At 38.1% G+C, this 19,578-nt stretch overlaps 1 protein-coding gene across 1 annotated transcript in view; it reads right to left on the bottom strand.

Annotated features, from left to right (window-relative positions):
- Nucleotides 1–592: 592 nt before the first annotated feature.
- The window catches only part of LOC110293364 (cytochrome P450 2J6), a 30,728-nt gene continuing 11,742 nt past the window's right edge, over nucleotides 593–19,578 (bottom strand). The window contains exons 4-9 of the mRNA XM_085839179.1: nucleotides 19,378–19,538; nucleotides 15,553–15,729; nucleotides 12,796–12,934; nucleotides 9,233–9,420; nucleotides 7,139–7,277; nucleotides 593–1,067 (exon numbers count right to left, since the gene is read on the bottom strand). Of these exons, the coding sequence (XP_085695305.1) occupies nucleotides 889–1,067; nucleotides 7,139–7,277; nucleotides 9,233–9,420; nucleotides 12,796–12,934; nucleotides 15,553–15,729; nucleotides 19,378–19,538 (983 nt within the window). The 3' untranslated portion in view covers nucleotides 593–888. The remainder of the gene's footprint in view (nucleotides 1,068–7,138; nucleotides 7,278–9,232; nucleotides 9,421–12,795; nucleotides 12,935–15,552; nucleotides 15,730–19,377; nucleotides 19,539–19,578) is intronic.

Here is a 19,578-nt window from a genome sequence, read left to right as displayed (position 1 = left end):
TTGAGGAGTCCCAATAAGAAATAAAATACTTAAATCTTTTTTAGTATTGACAATGGAGCAGTTCCAAAGCTGTAAACTGTTGGACAAACTGTGACACACTCCAGCATCCACAATGATATATTTTAGTCTACATTTTGCCAGAGGTTACAAGGATGGAGGATATGAGGTGGATGTGATGTAAAGGGTTGGGGGAGATAAGTTGAATGGGGGTACATGATATGAAATTCTCAATAAAACAACACAAACTTAAAAGAAAAAAAGAGGCAAATGGTTTTATAGCACTTATTTGCCAGCCTGTGAGTAGGGAAACATTCCTGCTTTCCTGGTTTCTAGGTCTATATAGATACAGATCTACAGAAGTTAGTGACAGATCTGTCATCTGGGAAAGTCTCAATAGCCTGTTTCTGTGGATGCAATCAGAAACTCGGTTCTGATTCTTATTCTCTCTTTGTACCACTTTAGGCTAACATTTCAATGGGCAAGAAACAAATACAGATGCATGAAAGGAGGAAGGAGGCAAACTGATAGTACACCAGTCAAGAGAGGATTCAGGATGAACTTAGAAAGTTTACTTTTTAAATAACAATCACAGTTTTAATTTTGATGTTTAATTCATTTTAAATTCAATTTAATGCACTTTGTTTGGAAGAATCACCATTATCCTCAAAACATTTAGACAAAAAGGCCTGCCACTGAGCTCATAAATGATGTGCCCACCACCAAATCAAGGGGCTACTATTCTAGGAGATTGCTTCAATTTTCTAAGCCACATTTCTTCAGTACTTCTTGAATCACCTTCCTTTTCTGACATCTTTCTTCTCTCATGTGAGCAACCCAGAAGCTTCAGGGCATACATCCTATCTTCCTTTTCTCATTGCTTCTCCAGCATCACTTTCTAGGGACAGCACAGATGCGGTGGCTGACTGGAGAAAGTGTGAGGCCATTTCTGAACTTCAGGCTCAGCTTCTCATTGATTGGGGGATTGAAGGTGAATTTTTGCATAAGGCTAGTGAAGAAAATGAACAGCTCAGACCTGGCCAGTTGTTCTCCCAGGCAAGCTCGCTTTCCTGTGGGGGGGAAAAAAAAACAGATGAGTCACTCTCTCAGCTGACTTTAGTACATCAAGAGTCTGGTGTTTCCACCATCATACCTTAAATCCTGAGCTGATCCTGGGCATTTTGATGGTAATCATGTCTCACATCTTCATGATTTGGTCATTAGAGCCTGATTCAAAGTAACATTTCCTGACCTTTGGTATAAGAATATATCCCAGACTTATGTTTTCACTTTGTCACCCTGGAAATGTCATTTTCCCAGGTGTCCTGGTTCTTTGCATTGAATAATGTGATATATAAGGTAAGTCCAGGGCAGTAGGCATTCTTTCAACTCTGGGAGCTGTTGACCTAGGTCATCTCACACCATACACAGATGAACAGGGTGTATTTATTTCAGTGGTTCTGTAGACCCAAGTGCTTGTGTCCATGTTCATTTTTGCACAGATCTAATTGCCAGGCTTCATATTAAATATCTGGGTTTAGATTTGTGATCTCTGGTGACCAGAGACAACCCTAGCACTCCACTATTCTTTTCCTCATTGAACCTCCTCACCATGCACCCCAGCAGCACTGCAGCCTTCATCATAACTCTAACTCATCATTAAGACCCTTTTTGTGTAGATTTCTTTTTGTACATGTGTGCTTATTGTGTGTACACATGTGTACATGTGTGTAGATGTCAGAGTCCAGATATGGGTCTTGATCTCTTAGTGTCATCCACTTTTTTTCTGTATGTATGTATTTATTTTTGAGATTGGGTCTTTGAAAAGCTGCGTAGGCTGTCTGGCCACTGGTCCTTCTCTTTCTGGCCATCTAACAAAAATACTACAAGCATATGCTGGCATGTTCAGCTTTTAGTGGGGACTTTGGGGATCAAATCTGGACATTATGCTCACAGAATTAATAACTGATGAGGTGAACTATCTTAAGCTACTTGTCATTAGCTTCCCTTTTTTCCAAACAACCCATTTAGAGTGAAAAAAGTAATAATATAGGACACATGCACCACTGTGTTCATAGCAGCATTATTTACAATAGCCAGGAGCTGGAAAGAACCCTAATGTCCTTCAACAGAAGAATAGATACAGAAAATGAGGTACATTTACACAATGGAGCACTACTCAGCTATTTAAAACAATGAATTCATGAAATTCTTAGGCAAATGGATAGAACTAGAAAATATCATCCTGAGTGAGGTAACCCAATCGCAAAAGAAACCACATGGTTAGAAACCACTAACTGATAAGTGAATACTAGCTCAAAAGATTCAAATAAATAGCCAGGATACAATTCACAGACCACATGAAGCTCAATTAGACGGAAGACCAAAGTATGAGTGTTTCAGTCCTTCTTAGAAGGAGAACAAAATACTCATAGGACTAAATATGGAGATAAAGTGTAGAGCAGAGACTAAAGGAAAGGCCACCCAGAGACTGTCCCATCTGGGGATTCATCCCATACACAGTTACCAAATCCAGACACTATTTTGGATGCTAAGAAGTGCATGCTGAAAGAAGCCTGATATGGCTGTCTCCTGAGAGGCCTTGCCAGAGCCTTGCAAATACAAAGGCATGTGTTAATAACCAACCATTGGACAGAGTGTGGGGTCCCTAATAGAGGATTTAGAGAAGGGACTGAAGGAGTTGAAGGGATTTGCAACTCCATCGGAAGAACAACAATATCAACCAACCAGACTCCCCAGAACTCCCAGAGACTAAGCCATCAACAAAGGAGTACACATGACTCCAGCTGCAAATGTAGCAGAGGATGGCCTTGTCATGCATCAATGGAATGAGAGGTCCTTGGTCCTATGAAGGCTTGGTAGATGACCCAGTGTAAGGGAATCGAGGGCAGGTAGGTGGGAGTGGGTGGGTCCCACTCATAGAAGCAGGAGGAAGGAGGATGTGATAGGGTGTTTTCGGAAGGGAGGGAAATGGCCAAAGGGAATAACATTTGAAATGTAAATAAAGAAAATATCTAATACAAAAACATAATAATATAAAATCCAAAGCAAAGCCTATGGCTTATGTTGGCTGCTCTAACTAAATAGAAGTTCACTGAGATGAATAGACTGGTTCTGAGGAAGAGCTTTGATGAGCAGCCATTGTTTTCCAGTTACTTCATCTCTCCACTGACTGGTTAAATTATACTACTAATAATAACACATACAGTGCACCAAGTCTGTCTCTTGACAGTACAAAGCCATGTAGACACTGGTGTCAAAGTTTATACTAGAGAAACATAATTTCCTTTTCTTTGTTTCATCTTTTCCTTTCCCTTCCTGTCCTTTTTTTCTTTTCTTGCCACCCTATCATCACTTGCTCATATTCATTCCTCTGTCTCTGTCTCTGTCTCTGTATCTCTCTCTCTCTCTCTCTATCTATCTATCTATCTATCTATCTATCTATCTATCTATCTATCTATCTATCTATCTCTATCTCTATCTGTGTGTGTGTGTGTGTGTGTGTGCACACGTGTGCTACCCTTAGGACTAAGTCATTCACCTGGGAAAGTTGAATGGTATCCCGATGTTTGCCTAGGCCATATAATCTGAATGTATGTTGGTTAGTTTGTGTTTCTTCATGTATCACCAGGTGCACTGAACTACATATAGCCTTGGTTGCCACTTGACACACCACTAAGAAATGGTAGAAAATTAAACACATGTGCCTAAGATAGGTCATGTGAGCCATGTTCTTGATGGGATTTTTTTTTAATTTGGTTGCTTCCTTTTCTTGCTTCCTGGCCCCCATGAGGTAGTCATGTTCTTAAGCCATACACTACTAACAAATGTTGTCTCATCGTAGACAGATCACATGGTCACAGACTAAGAACTCTAAGACCATGAGCCAAACTAAGCTCCCTCCAATGAATTGTCCCTCTCAGGTATTGTTTCAGTGAGGTTGAAAGTTGACAAACAACCTAGGCTAAAGGCTACTTGACCCTTTGCTTTCAGAAAACAAAAGACACAACAACAGGAACAAAAATAACCAGAAAAATTACTCATTCAGTGAAGTAAGAGAACTGAACTAGGCTCTGGCCAATCACCTTTATGAACCCTGTTCTTATGCTCTATGACACCATTTATTAATAGAGAACCTGTCAATCTCTCTTAGGATGAAACTGTTGAGTTTGTTGACTCACTCAGAAGATGGTGTAAATGAGAACACTTCCATATAAATATAGTTTTTTCATCTTCAGTGATGAGACACAGAAAATCTTTTTACTTCTAGTTAACTTTTCCTAGAGAGGAGCATCTTTGAAATATATCCTGCTTTTCCCTGGTGGCTTCTTTTAAATCTTCTAGAAATGGCAAGAACAGGAAGCAGTTTGGGAAAAAAAAATCAAATAGTGATTAAAACATTCACTTTACTTTGTTAACCAAGCAGGTATTTCAGGATTGTCCATGATGCTTATGATAGTTTTCATTGAGCATCCCAAAATAAATGTGTTTTATTTTTCTTTATCAGAAATCCCGGGATCCATCCCATAATCAGCTTCCAAACGCTGACACCATTGCATACACGAGCAAGATTTTGCTGAAAGGACCCAGATATAGCTGTCTCTTGTGAGACTATGCCGGGGCCTAGCAAATATAGAAGTGGATGCTCACAATCAGCTATTGGATGGATCACAGGGCCCCCAATCAAGGAGCTAGAGAAAGTATCAAAGGAGCTAAAGGGATCTGCAATTCTATAGGTGGAACAACAATATGAACTAACCAGTACCGCCCCCCCCCATCCCCCCGGAGCTCATGTCTCTAGCTGCATATGAGTCAGAAGATGGTCTAGTCGGCCATCAGTGGGAAGAGAGGCCCATTGGTCGTGCAAACTTTATATGCCTCAGTACAGGGGAACGACAGGGCCAAGAAGTGGGAGTGGGTGGGTCGGGGAGTGTGTCGGGGAGTGTGTGGGGGACTTTTGGGATAGCATTGGAAATGTAAATGAAATAAATACCCAATAAAAAAAGCATAAAAGAATAAAAAAGAAGATTTATCGTATAAAAAAAAAAGAAAGAGAAGAAATTGAGATGATGACAATAAACAGAGAAAATTACCCTCTATCCTTACTTCCACATTGTGTACAGTGTAACTTCTATGCAATTCCAAACAAAGGCTGAAGTAATTTCCCTTCCCTGCAATTATGGCTGGCTTTGTGACTTGCTACCAAAATACAGAATACCTTTTAAAACTGGGCCTCACCAGGCCTGTGTGCTTCTGTACTTGCAGTCAGGACATAACCATCACCATGTGAAAGTAAAACTGGCTTACTAGAGGATGAGAGATGATGAGAACTCTGCCCTTCCACTGAGATGATCATGTCCAGCACTCAGACAGAAAGCAAAGAAGAGCCAAGCCACCAAACTATCTGGAAACCTGTGAGCAACAACTTGTTCTTACTAAGTGGTGTAGTTTGAGATGTTTGTTGTTCATCAGAATTATAACTGATACACAGGATAAGAAGTCAGTGAATCTTAAACTGGAAGGGTTGAGAGCTACTTAAAATTTTCCTATAATTTAGGTACATTGGCATGTATATGGACAGCAATGGGCCTGGAGAAACATCCTCTTGTGGAAGCCATGAAAGGCGATCTGCTCACATTCCTGTCACCCATCTCAGGAAATATCACACAAAATATTTATTTGAAATGTAAAAGGTGATATAACTTTACATTTTTCACATTGCATTGATCTTAATCATAAACTAAAAGAGACATAGGGTAAAACCAAACAAAACTGTATCTAAGTTCAGTAAAAAGAAAAATAATGGTTAGAGTAAGTGAAATATGTAGCTAAGGTTTTGTACTGCAATTCAAAACTTCTGGGCAGAGTTCCTGTGTCATATCAAGTTTTCTATTAAAGGGAGTTGTGAACAGTGAACAAAGGGATAAAGAAGACCAGATAAAAAGACAAAGATATCAGAACTACATCCAGGGCAGCCCAGATCTGAGAAACACTGGCTCTGAATCCAGATTGGCGAGGGGGCAAGTTCAGGCTTCTCCTTTGCTGAGCCTCAGGGTCATGAGAAGTGGCACTGCCCCAAATAATCAAGAAAACTTGTTGACCTTGTCAACCATTGAAGTGTGGCTTCTGTGCAGCATTTAGTCACCTTCTGGAGGCAGTGTTATGAAACACAAGCTTCAGTGTGAGAACATGTGATAGATATTGAGTCCCAGGTGCAGTACATTTGACTAGGTCTGTGTTCTCATCTCTGCAAGGGTTCAGTCATTTCATCCTGAAAGACTACTGTAAGGGGCTTCTCTGCTCATTAGCTATTCTACTACTTTCATGTTCTAGGGTGTATGTCTGACATATAATATATACTCAGTACACATTTGTGGAACTAAAGAACTGTAAAATTATTTGAAAATATATGTTCTGAGCATAGAAGCCAATACCTGTAATGCAATAGAGCATTTTGTTACTGCAACAATTGTATGCCTACAAGATTTTGTTCATAATTGGCTGGCTAGAAAACACAAGAAAGAGTGAGAGTCATCACTATATCTCCTTCCCTGTATCTTCACTATATCTCCTTTTGTGTTGCATTAACACAAAAATATCTAACTAGAATTTTTAAAGCATGCTTAAAATTATAAAAGATAAAAGACAAAAGACTTGCCTTTTGAAAAGTTCTTGGATAGGTTAGAACCCAATCATGTTAAGAAAATGCTTTTCACAATTATTGCTTCATGTTTCCCTTGTGGTGACTAAGTAACTACTCCCCAATTTCTCATCATCATCTCATTACAAATCTACTCTGTTTCCCTGTGTAGGTGCATCCCTTAAAAATAACTTGGGACACTGAAAAACCTTAAGAAGGTGACACGTATCCACCTTATTGAAGCAGAGCCAGAGTATTGGTTTCTATCCTTAGTGTTTTGGAAAGGAGAATAAGGAAAACTGGAATCCCCAGCAGGATCAAGGAAGAATGAGGATTAGGCTGAGTCTGAAGAAGTAGCAAGTCCAGGGAATGCAGGATTGCAACCAAAGTCAAAATACAGTCAAATTGAGGCATCTGGAGACAAGAGGAGGGAGGAGCTGAGGTGGAGCACTGAACTCATTCCTGTTCATCACAACTCACCCATTGAGAATGGCAGAAAAGATTCTCTCTTCTTAAACTGTCCATTCTCCAAAAAGTGCTCTGGATTGAACACATCTGGAGTGGCCCACTCTTTTGGGTCTCTGTGCAGTGCAGTTAGGTTTGTTAGAACCATTGTACCCTAGAAATGACAGCAAAGAGTCAAGGCTTGATATAAGGAACAAACCTGTAATGGCATAGATAGTTCTCTAGTTCTGATGCATTTATATTGAATTCCATATCTTTAATTCAATCTAAATGGGAATTGAAACATGCATTTAACATTTAGACCCCTCTACCTTTCACAGTACCTTCCTCTTTGTCTAGAAATCTTTACAATGAATGTAAGAGCCTGCTGGAGATTTAAAAGCCCATTAGCTTGCTCTTTAATGATTAACAATGTCTATAGGAGGACGTTTATATGGTCTAGATAAACAACTTTTATCATCCAAAAGAGTATTATTTGGCAGAGAGGAATAAAAACCAGCCCAGCTACTTCCTACAATGAGGACAATTGGCAGGTCCATGAAGCGGAAAGGTGTGTCTTTCGCCTCTGCATCTCCATTCTTAGTCTTCAACATGGAGGCTTCTGAACCCAGTTTTTCAGCAGGGTTAGGAAAATATTTACATATCCAGTGAGACAAGACCAGTTCATCAGGCTTGCTGGCACTGTGCCAGGACTTTCCAGCGTGTGTCTTTCCCTCACACAAACTCATGCTTTCTTCAGTGACTTGATAAGTCTTTCAAACTCTCTCATATCAATTATTGGTTCCCAGTGCCACCATAGTGCAGTCTTCCCTTGCTTTCTTAGACCCAAGAACATGACTTAGCCACCCCACAGTGTTCACCTCCCATCATTTTCTTTACCAACTCTGTAGTATGTCTTCATCAACTTATGCTAGTATCTGTGAAGACAATCACAGGATAATCAACTAATGGTAGTAGACATTCCCTGACTGTGGATGGCACCATTCCACAAGCTGATGGCCTGAATGAAATAGAAAGAGTGGAAGTGAGGGAAAAAAATCTCCTGTTGACTTTTTCCTCTGCTTCCTGGCTACCCTTATGTGATCATATTGGCTCTTTCACCAACCCACTTCCACACTGAACTGAAAAGTTGGGAATTTTGTCACAGCCAACAAATGTTTGACTTGATCACCCATGGTGAAATAGAAAGAATAGAAGGAATTTTAACTTTTGGAGCATGGAAGGTGTAAGTTTCAGGAAACCCTGTGCAGAGTATTAAGAGATCTGGGAGATGTGATGGGGATTCAATCCATAAAAATGGGTAATTTAACAGGGACTCATATAGAAACATTGAAGGAGATTTTTTTTCATGTCAAAATAATGCAAGTCCTATGGAGGAAGTATGGCATGGCCAGAATGAACAGAACACGGGTGGTTCTGGATCTCCCAGATTTTATAGTAGAGATTTTGTGCAGACCAAATTTCCTAAAGCCTCAATTTTCCAATCTCAAAATGAGATTGATTCTTATTCTGAAAAGTTGAAAAGCCATTTTGAAGGAGAGAAGATTCTAAAGCACACAGATATTCTGTAGTATTTAAGGCATTTTGTAATGCCTTCCCTTATGATATATATATCTCAGTTGTGTATAAATTAGCACTGGAACAAAGCCTGTGGGTCTCCGTTTTAGAAATAACAGTCTCACCATGATGGTAGTGCAAGTTCCTCAAATTTTATTCACATTTCAAATTCTGTATTTCAAGGATTGTGGAGAAGTATTTTCTAACCCTAGTCGGGCAGCTCTTCAGTCTTGAGAACTTCTCTCTGGAGTAAAGTCATGTAGCAGAGAACTGCTGACCGCTAGAGCCCACATTAGCATAGGAAGATGCTCAGATGCCTTTAGCAAATAAAGCCAGGCTTTGCTTAAACATATTTGACCAAGGAGTCATCTTTCCCACTATATATGTAAATATCTGTTTAGATGCACGGAGGTAATGAATACTTTAGCAGACATAATATGCCTCTGCTGATTTAAGTAATCCTGAGGCAGGAATACATGTCACATTTACTTTAGGTTCACATGAGGATATAAAAATGGACTGGGGTGTATAAAGCTGGAAGTCCATAGTTACCTTTGGCAGATGAAATCCATTCAAATTGGTATCCATTGCTACTTCCCTGGGAACATTCAAGGGGATGATATTGCCCATCCTCTGCACCTCGTGGATGACAGCATTGGTATAGGGCATGGATTCTCTATCAGCAAGTCTTGCTGCCCTCTTCTGGCCAATCACTCTATCAATCTCTGCCTGTACCTTTTCTAAAAGTAAACAGAAGGGTCTATTAAAATTTTAATTTAAAGATTTCTTCTAACAATATACAAGCTGTCTATGAGACCTTATCAGCTTTTATTTAATTTTAGTGTCCTGACTGCAAAGAAATATTTCTTTAACCCTTCAAAGGATTGAATTTTTTAAAAAAAGCTCTATAACTCTCTTTGAACCTACAACATAATTATAACTTTACATATATCCTGAACTGAGTAACTGTGATCAGCATTACTAATCTCAGAGAAAAATCTATTGAGGCATGAATACTTTCATTACAGTGGATTATAAACAACTCACATTCATGCTCGGAATTCTAAAACAGGGCACCAAGAAATTTCTCATCTGATAGCAACAATTTTCTGTCTCATAGATGGAAAAGCTTTGTTTTCTCTTCATGTCATAGAAAAAATAACTATCTCATGTAATTTTTTAAAAAATTACTTTTAAATAATTTTAAATAAAAATAAGTATTTAAAAATACTCTTCAGTGGAGAGTTCTTATGGCAGGACAGTGGAGGTCAAAGGACATCTTGTTGGAGCTCTTTCTCTTCTACCATGAGGTTTTTGGGAACTACACTTATAGCAGATGAGTTATTAACAAGATTCTTTGTCTCTTTGCCTGTCTCCCTTGTTCCTTCTGTATTTCTTTCAAAGGCATTAATTCCCTTCTTAGGACTAATCACCTTCTAACATCATACCATTGGTAATAAGGTTGTAACAAGTAAATTAATGGAGAATGCATAAATATTCACACCATAATAAATCAGTAGACTCTAATTTCTCAACATATTGTTGGACAACACTGTTAAAGAAATTTTTCACTGTTCAGATTCCACATCTGACTAATGAGAATAATTATGTCTTATACAAAGTACAGTTTGAAATTTCTATGCATAAGTAGATTCATACTAATAAATAGTAATGGTTGTTAGCTATCTTCCAAAATGACAATACAGGTTGAACAGTTTTCCGGACAGAAATTCTTAACTTCTTGAATGTGTAGTCAGTCAATGATCATGTGACTAATTTTTGGCAAGTAAAACACAAACAGACAGCTGATCCCAGTGGCATATCCCTTTAATCCCAATATTTGTGAGACAGGGTAGGTAGGTCTCTGAGTTCCAGGAGAGCTTGGTTAACAAAATGAGTTCCGGGACAATCTGGGCTACACAGTGAAAGCCTGCCTTGAAAAGTCAAAAATTTGTAAATAAACACGATTTTTTCACCTTTGGAACATGGTCTGATACAACAGGGTGTCTACTTTTCTCTTTTCCCTTCTAGGGAAAGGAGTACTCAGGGTTGTCCACTTACAGAGAGCTAAGCTTCACTTTAGTTTCAATTCAGCAACAATTTAAAAGGAATTTGTAACAAAAAGCCTATTACAAAATCCAGCTTAGAGATTCGTCCTGACAGAGAAATAGATGTCTAGCAATTACACTACTGTATATATAAAAATGAACTGGTAGTAAAATATATTTGACATAAAACTTGTCACAATAACAATTTTTCATTTATATTCTATATATGTAGCCAAATAACCTTAAACTGTGACAGCCCTGCCTCAAGCTCTTCAAGTATTTTGACTAATGTTGGGTACCACCAATCACAATTCCTGTCAGAATTTTTAACTGCACAGGTCAATAATATTAATTGTTCCTATTCTGTAAGCAGTGGCTAGTTCTTTTCCATCTTGGAAAATTGAAACTCTCATATTATACAATTGGTGGTTCTCCCCTCTTCCATTCGGTCATTTTGGATAGGTGCCTAACTATTGAACATAACTAATTTGGGTTGCATAGGTCAGTTCATGTGATTTATTGATTGGTTATTTAACTTAGGGCCATGTCCTGATAACTCGTACATTACTAGATGACCATCAGAACTTCTTTCTGTCAAGATGAAGTGCTGCTCTAATTCATGCAACCATTTGTGGTCAGTGAACAACCTTGATAGTTCTATCCCTTGACTATTATGTATATTTCAAAATGGACACCAGTGTAAATTTTCATGTAAATCTACTGATATTTTGAAGCTGCTATTCTAGAGGTCAAGTATGTATGCTAGCTTTAAAACCTAAAAATATTACTGCTCAGGTAAATATGTATTTTACTTGAAACTCAAGATGCATATATGTAAATACAGGTACAAATATGCATTTTGCATTCATAAAAAATATTTGGGCATGGAAAATAACTTGAGTAAAGGGTTTGCCATGCAAGCATGAGGACTGACTCTTATAATTCATGGGTAAAATCTGGATATAGTAGCATGCATTTCTAATTGCAGGGCACTAAGAGGTGGCAACAGGCAGATCCCATGGCTCACTGGGCAGACACTGACTGTAGTTTCCTTGGCAATATCTACTGCTTCCACATATTTATAAACAAATACACACACACACACACACACAAAGAGAGAGAGAGAGAGAGAGAGAGAGAGAGAGAGAGAGAGAGAGAGAGAGAGAGAGAGAGAGATGGATTGTTCTATAAGATTTTCTTTACCACAAGGAAGCACTCTGAATTTTTCTATGCAATTTTTTTCTTAAGGTGAAAACATAGGGCTTCCATCTATGAAATATATTTTATATCTAGTAAACTGTTGCTAAACATTCAAAGAACAAAAACAATAACAAAACAAGAAGAGCAACAACAAAGCACATGTTCTATAACAGAAAAAAAAATGTTTCTATCCTCAAATCATTAAATTTGCTAGAGTCTGATGGAATAAAAATGATAGGATGGACCACTTTCCCTGACAGATGCCAGTGAGTGGAGGAAAAAACAATGTGTTAAGCAGAACCCCGGCATACCATCAGTGATCTCTGGAGGAAACGAATGACAGTTATTCCCAAGTTATCAAATCCATGGAGGAATTTTAAATGACTTGGAAAAGTAATATCTGAGACTATTCTTCTAGAATTGGGGAACATTGCAACAGAATAATGGTGGTAGAGTGAAAATGTAGTATCATGGCTTAGAGGCACAAATAAGTACTGGGCCAAGAGAGGACATATAGTGTAGAATAGGTACCATGGCTGGTGGAAGGATCTGAAGCAGGAAAGGCAGAAAGGTGATATGATGGTGTATCGAATACCAGAATAATAATTTTGAACAGAGTGCAGAATAAAATGGCAGGGGTCTACTAAAAAAGGAAGAAGAAGAAGAGTGGATGCACTCTGTACATGTCTGCACCCTTGGGACCTATCTCAATCCTGACAGAACATGCAGAAGGCATTCCCATTCCCAAGTACACACTGCCTCACAGCTATGCCACACCCTTTCTCTGCACCATCTTCTGGCCTTCTCTAAGCCATAGATTCCAGAAGAAGAATTTGGCTCTGTCAGGTATAGTCACAATATGCTTACCTTGCACTTCTGGGTAGAGGGCCATGTAGAGCAGAGCCCAGCGTAATGTAGTTGATGTTGTCTCTGTTCCAGCAAAGAAGAGGTCCAAGGTGCTGCAGACAAGGTTTTCTTCATTGAAACTTGTAGTCTTCTCTGGGTACTAGAAAAGACAGCGTTTAGTTAGAACATTTGTGATTATTAAATACACAGGTTCTGAACCTGGGTAACGAATGCAAATGTTGCTATTTGAAGTGATGTTATCTTTAATCTCCTCAGGACACAATGAAATTGTAAGAGTTATCATGGTCCAAATACAAGAAGATTGACACATAGGGTCTTCTTCAGTCTTAGTAATGAGTTCAGAAGGATTTATTTGAAAATAATAATGCCTTGACCTCATTATAAGGCTTTTTTTTCTCCAACTGCTATAGGCTGACCAAAAGCTTCTAGTACTTGAGTGGACTAATATCAAGAAACTATTTTCTATGTGACTGTACTTTTGGAATAGTCACAATGCAAACATGACCAGGATAAACCCACCCACAGATATTTAGCTTCCATTATCAGCTAAGTCACTAAGTCACTATATGATTTTTAAACATTCTTTTCACATTTATCTGTTTCAGTCTATAAAATGAGGATAACACATACCCTTAACATGTCATATCAACTGTATGAGATGCAACAGATACATATAAAAAAACTCTACAAGTGGTTTTGTTGATTTCAGAAGGACTGAGATGAATTCTATGTATTTATTGGTCTCTTCATTAATATTTCATACCTAACACCTTCTGATTCTATCAAACCATATTTGCTGTATAATTCCTTCTTTTCTAACTTCCTCTAGAAGTATCATTGTTTACATTGCTTATAATTTTAATGCTCTCACACCTGTACTCCATATAGTGAAAAATTTGACTCCTTTTCTGAGAACAAAATGTTGTTACTATTGAAACTGTGTCAGGAAGATGAAATATGATAGAAGAAGAAAAGAAATTTACTATTATGTCCTGAGTAGAAAAGGAATTTATTAACTAATGAGTCAAAGCTCATAGGACAGATTCAGTGATGTGTATTTGCTAGAAGCCTATTTTGGTCTGAGCATTAAAAGTAGTGTTATAGTTTAAATTTAAAATGATCCCTACAGACTCAAGGTTTGAACACTTTGTTCCTAGCTGCTGGGACTATTTCAGGATAGTCTGGAACATTGGCAGGTGGTGTTCAACTGGAGGAATTTAGTCAATAGAAATGGGGTTCCTGTGGTTGCATTAAAGTCCTGGGTCCTCGCTAGTTTGAGATTCCTGGTCTACCATGAAATATATTTTCTCCACTGCGTCCTTTTCCATATATTTTCCTTCATGTTAGACCCCTTGAAAATATCAGCCAAAAATAGACCTTCAAATTCTTAAATTGTTTCTGCAAATTATTGTCACAAGATTCAAAATTACAAATACACACAACTGGCTGCATTCTCTTTGAGTGTACATGATTGAATGGTGTTTATAACTATACAATCATGAGAAGGTAGATGCCACATTTATACATTAAAACTAAACTCCAGAATTCAGCTGAGTTTTCCCTGTACACTTCAATATGCCTAAAATGGGTGAGTAATTGGCTTTATATTAACTCATCCAAAAATAGAGCTCTAAGGTTTAATTACTAATTTTTTTTATATATTTCTTTCATGTATTGGTAAAAAAGCAAGGAAAAGGATGAGAGGGAAGTATCAGCCTTTACAGTGAGGAAACTGTATTTCTAACACCCCTGAGTTAATACTAGCTATACAGATTAATATTTCACCTCACACAATATGTATTCACTGATAAGTGGATATTAGCCCAAAACTTAGGATACCCAAGATATAAGATACAATTTGCTAAACGCATGAAACTCAAGAAGAATGAAGACCAAAGTGTGGACACTGTGCACCTTCTTAGAATTGGGAACAAAACACCCAGGGAAGGAGTTACAGAGACAAAGTTCGTAGCTGTGATGAAAGGATGGACCATTTAGAGACTGCCGTATCCAGGGATCCATCCCATAAGCAGCTTCTAAACGCTGACACCATTGCATACACTAGCAAGATTTTGCTGAAAGGACCCAAATATAGCTGTCTCTTGTGAGACGATGCCGGGGCCTAGCAAACACAGGAGTGGATGTTCACAGTCAGCTATTGGATGTATCACAGGGCTCCCAATGGAGAAGCTAGAGAAAGTACCCAAGGAGCTAAAGGGATCTGCAACCCTATTGTTGGAACAACATGATGTACTAACCAGAACCCCGGAGCTCTTGTCTCTAGCTGCATATGTATCGAAAGATGGCCTAGTCGGCCATCAATGAAAAGAGAGGCCCATTGGACTTGCAAACTTTACATGCCCCAATATAGGGGAATGCCAGGGCCAAAAGAATGGGAATGGGTGGGTAGGGAAGTGGGGGGCGCTATGGGGGACTTTTGGGATAGCATTGGAAATGTAATTGAGGAAAATATGTAATAAAAATATTAAAAATCAAAAAAAAAAAAGAAGACAGAGGAAGGATCCAATACAGAAGATACCTGTGTTCTCTAGGAGTTTGGAGATGCAGCATCATAGTTTCCATTGCCTTTCAGTGAACCTTGTGTGGTAACTAAGAGTTAAAGTTGTGAGAACTGCAGGAGAAAAAATCCATGCCAAGTCAAACCCTAAGTGTGTGGTAGCCAGATGCATGATTGATTGAAAATTATTAAATGAATACATTGTCTCTATGAAAGAGACACAGAAGCATCTCCCTCACCTTTGTCATTTCCTTGAGGAAAGCATCAATGAAGTCTCTTGGTTCATCAGGGTTCCAGTCTTTCCGGTGATCATCAATCATACAAGAGACAAACAATTTCAGTTTTTCCCAGTTTCTGAAAACTCTCTGATGTGATCCAGGGATGTATTTCATTATCCATGGAAAGATATTATACAGCTGATTGGGAAAAATAAGATAGTCATGGAGACAACGTGGTAGTATTTTACAGTGTTTCCTAATATAGTCTTGTCTTTCTACATGCTTCTTACTGTGAAACTGTGGGACCAGCTTTTGTTTTCCTTCTCCTCATCCTTGAAAATATTTCAACTCCACCATGAAAAATATATTCAGCCTCCAAATATTTCTTAAAGTCCAACTGCCTGTTACATGCTATATAACACAACCTCTCTATCTGGACTTTGGTAGAGCACTCAACACTTTTATTTATTATACTATCAATGTCATTATAACTTATTTACCATATAATTTCCAGGAAAAATATTTATCAGTGTGATCACATGCTTGACTCTGTTACTTTCTATATTCGAAGGTTGTCCCTAGACTCAGAATTGCACAAAGTCTTTGGCATCTGCACATGCTACAGAATTGGCAACCCCCAAACCTTTATTATTTCTCTAAATAATCAAACCACAGCAGCCTTGAGAACACACTGAGTGCCCTGGTTCATATATTCATTGTGCCTGAAAAGTGTCCCTGATATTTCTCAACCATGCCCCTCACTTCATAAAGCATTGGTCAAGTCTCTTTGGAGATAGTTTACTTGATTATCCTTAAAGTGACAAGCATCTTCTCACTCCTCTGGTTCTCTGACATGACTTATTTCCCTTATGGGAAATTATCAATAAAAGTATTGTGCAAGTAACTATACATTCTGGTACCAGTACTGTGCTTTGAGCCACATATAAAACTGCAACCTTTACCCAAGTAAACTAAATGGTGAATGAGGTTTCAATAATATTTGTACTAAACAGATAGCATAACAAAACATAAATCAACAAGATTTAAAATAAGACATATGTGGGGGTGATTACTACCTCTCTAGCCTCTAGTAATAATAAGTTGTAACAGGTATAATAATAATATTAATGATGTTAATATTATTACAAAGTAGCATTGATAACATACAATGTGATAATGGGGTCTTCCTGTATCCAAGAGCAGTGAATAACAAGAGACATACAAAGCATTCCATAGAGGTCTGATGGACTGCTATCTATATTTGCTTGCACAGCTCTACCAGTTTGCTGACACCATGTTGCCTCATTTCCTATGCAGAAGGGCATTGTAAAAATTAATGAACTTTTGAAGTGATCTATCAAAATGACTGTTGTAATCTATCTTTCCAAGAACATTTATTATCACTCTGCCACCTTTATGTTTCCTTCTGAGATTATTTTTTACCCTAATACACACCTAGAAGTTGGCTGCACACCTTCTGATCTCCACTGACTTCCTAGCCCCTGCTGACTAGGATGAGAAAAACATGGAACTGCTGGACTTGTAACTACATGAATAAGCGTTATAACAAGGAACACAAGATAGTATAGTCACTAAGTGCAGCTGAGCTCATTCTTTATGCCCTGTTTCATACCTATAAGTTTTGTTATCCATTTCCTTAATTTTCAGTGAGCAAATCCCTGAACTTAAGGGAAAAGTGCTTGTGGGGATACCAAAAGTGAGAATTAATCCACTATTGGGTGCATCGTAGAGAATTTGATGGAATAAAAACAGAAGTTCTTAAAGAGAAAATGAACTTTTAATGGGCCAATAACTATGCTTTGGATTCATTCTTTCTGGAACCATGTGTATTCCCTGTATGGTAAATATGAAACATCTGCAAATGTTATGTCCACACTCCAGAAGATATGTCTGAGAAAGCATAAAGTGTAATACAGAAGCAGAAGTACACAATGCTATACAAAAGTCTCAAAAGGGCTCTAGGAAAAATGATAAGTGACTCTGGGGAGATAAGCAAACAATTGAATTTAATAAAAGACCCACAATAGGAAGTCAGCAATAGACAGGGACAGGTCAGCAAAATGAATGAAAATATCAGCAACGTTGTAGAAATGATCAGCAACAGAACACACATGCAGCAAGGGAACTGAGGTCTGTATAAAACAAAACATGAAGCAGATGTGTATCTTGGTCTTCATGTGAGACCTGAACAATTGGAGCAGGGGTATCCCAAAAGCTGTTGCCTGTACATGGAATATATTCTTCTAGCTGTACTGACTTGTCTGCCCTCAGTAGAAGAGGACACACCTAAGCTTTCAGAGTCTCGATAGACCAGGGTGTAGGAATACCTAGGGGACCCCCACTAACTCAGAGGAGAAAGGGAAGTGGGAGGGGAAGGTTTATGGGAGGAGGGGAGTGAGCAGGATGTAAATTAATATGTAAAATGTTTTTTAATAATAACTGAAGTTGTCAAAAATGTACACTGGAACACATCACTAACAGACTAAACTGCAGAAAATTATCAGGAATGTTGCACAATGCTGAGGGCACACTCCTTTCAAATATCCGTTAAGTAAAATAATGAGCATGACCATAATGTCTAAGAGAACAGAGTCACTATCTACACTGAAACCTAGATCAATATTTGTGTGATCTCAAAGAAGCAAATCTTAGTGGTAAAGATACCCACAAGAAAACAGTCTATAAGGCAAATAGAAATAGAGCAAGCTGATGTAATTATTCTGATATCTGGTAAAACAGATTTCAAACCCAAACACTAGTCAAAAGAGATTAAAAAAAAACTAATATTACCTAAAGGTAACACTAATCAATAAATCATAACAGTTGTAAATAAAAATGATCACACACACACATACACACACACACACACACACACATACACACACAGACTTTTTTCACACATGGTACACACATGATGGAAGAACCTACTTCTTAACGTTGTTGTCAGACTTGTGTGCACCCATATACATAACAAATGTATATATGTGTGCACACACACTAAATAAAAGACCATAGAAGTGTTTTAGAAACATACAAACATATATGCACACATCCTCAAATGTGTACATACCAAGATAGGGGACTAGAAGAAGGAAAACCAGGCTGATAAAATCAAGCACTTGAGGCTAATTTCACCTTACAACTGTCCAACTGTTTTCCATATTCACAGGAGTGGATGAGTGACCAGTAAGCTATGGAGAGTATTTGAGGAGGAGTAAGGGTTAGAGATACATAATGAGGCCTACTTGGAGTGACATTTGAACACCAAATGTTTATATTTTCTAGTTAAGAAGACTGATAGTATTAAGGGATATAGGAAGAGTGCATACTTCTGAATCTTTGTCCTATATGTCCAGATGCAAATATAAGACAAATTGAGTATGTCACATGGACACTGACATGGAACTGTTAGTAATAACACCATAAGCATAGGAACAACACACTTACCTAACCAAGGGGAAAACAATAACAGATTCAGAGAGTGCACTGCTAGTCTCCCGATAACAAAGATCAGTGCACAAAGAGAAATCACAAAACAAGGCAATGAGCTAGAAAGCAAATTCAGATAACTCTGAGAAAGGAAGATAGAGGCATCGGAAAAGAGAGTCCAAGTAAAAATTGTCATTTTCTAAGAGCCCAGCACTTACATATGTATGTATATAGATCAATATAAATATCAAAATTATTCAAATAAATGTTAGAAATGTTTTGTTATATATAAAGTTTCTTATAGTAGTCAAGAATTGGATTTGAAATGTATTTGAAACATTATACATTAGCTTTACAAGCCCTACTCTTCAAAGATATGCAAAGAAAAATGTTTACCTGACTTATCATTGTTGTCTCCAAATACATAACCTCATCCAGTAACCTCAGCATCTCCTGAAATCTACTGTCATGATAGTCAAAGCGCTCCCCAAAGGTGACAGAGCAAATGATATTGGAAACTGCATTGTTGATACTGAAGTGAGGGTTGAAAGGTTTTCCTGGATAGGGGGAGAGGGAGAAATGAGTCCTACAAAGTTA

Source organism: Mus caroli, unplaced genomic scaffold (genome assembly GCF_978045245.1).
Source record: "Mus caroli unplaced genomic scaffold, Mus_caroli_1 scaffold_6, whole genome shotgun sequence".
Classification (NCBI taxonomy): Eukaryota; Metazoa; Chordata; class Mammalia; order Rodentia; family Muridae; genus Mus; species Mus caroli.
Note: the sequence above shows the minus strand (reverse complement) of the source record. Positions and strands in the feature narration are given on the sequence as shown.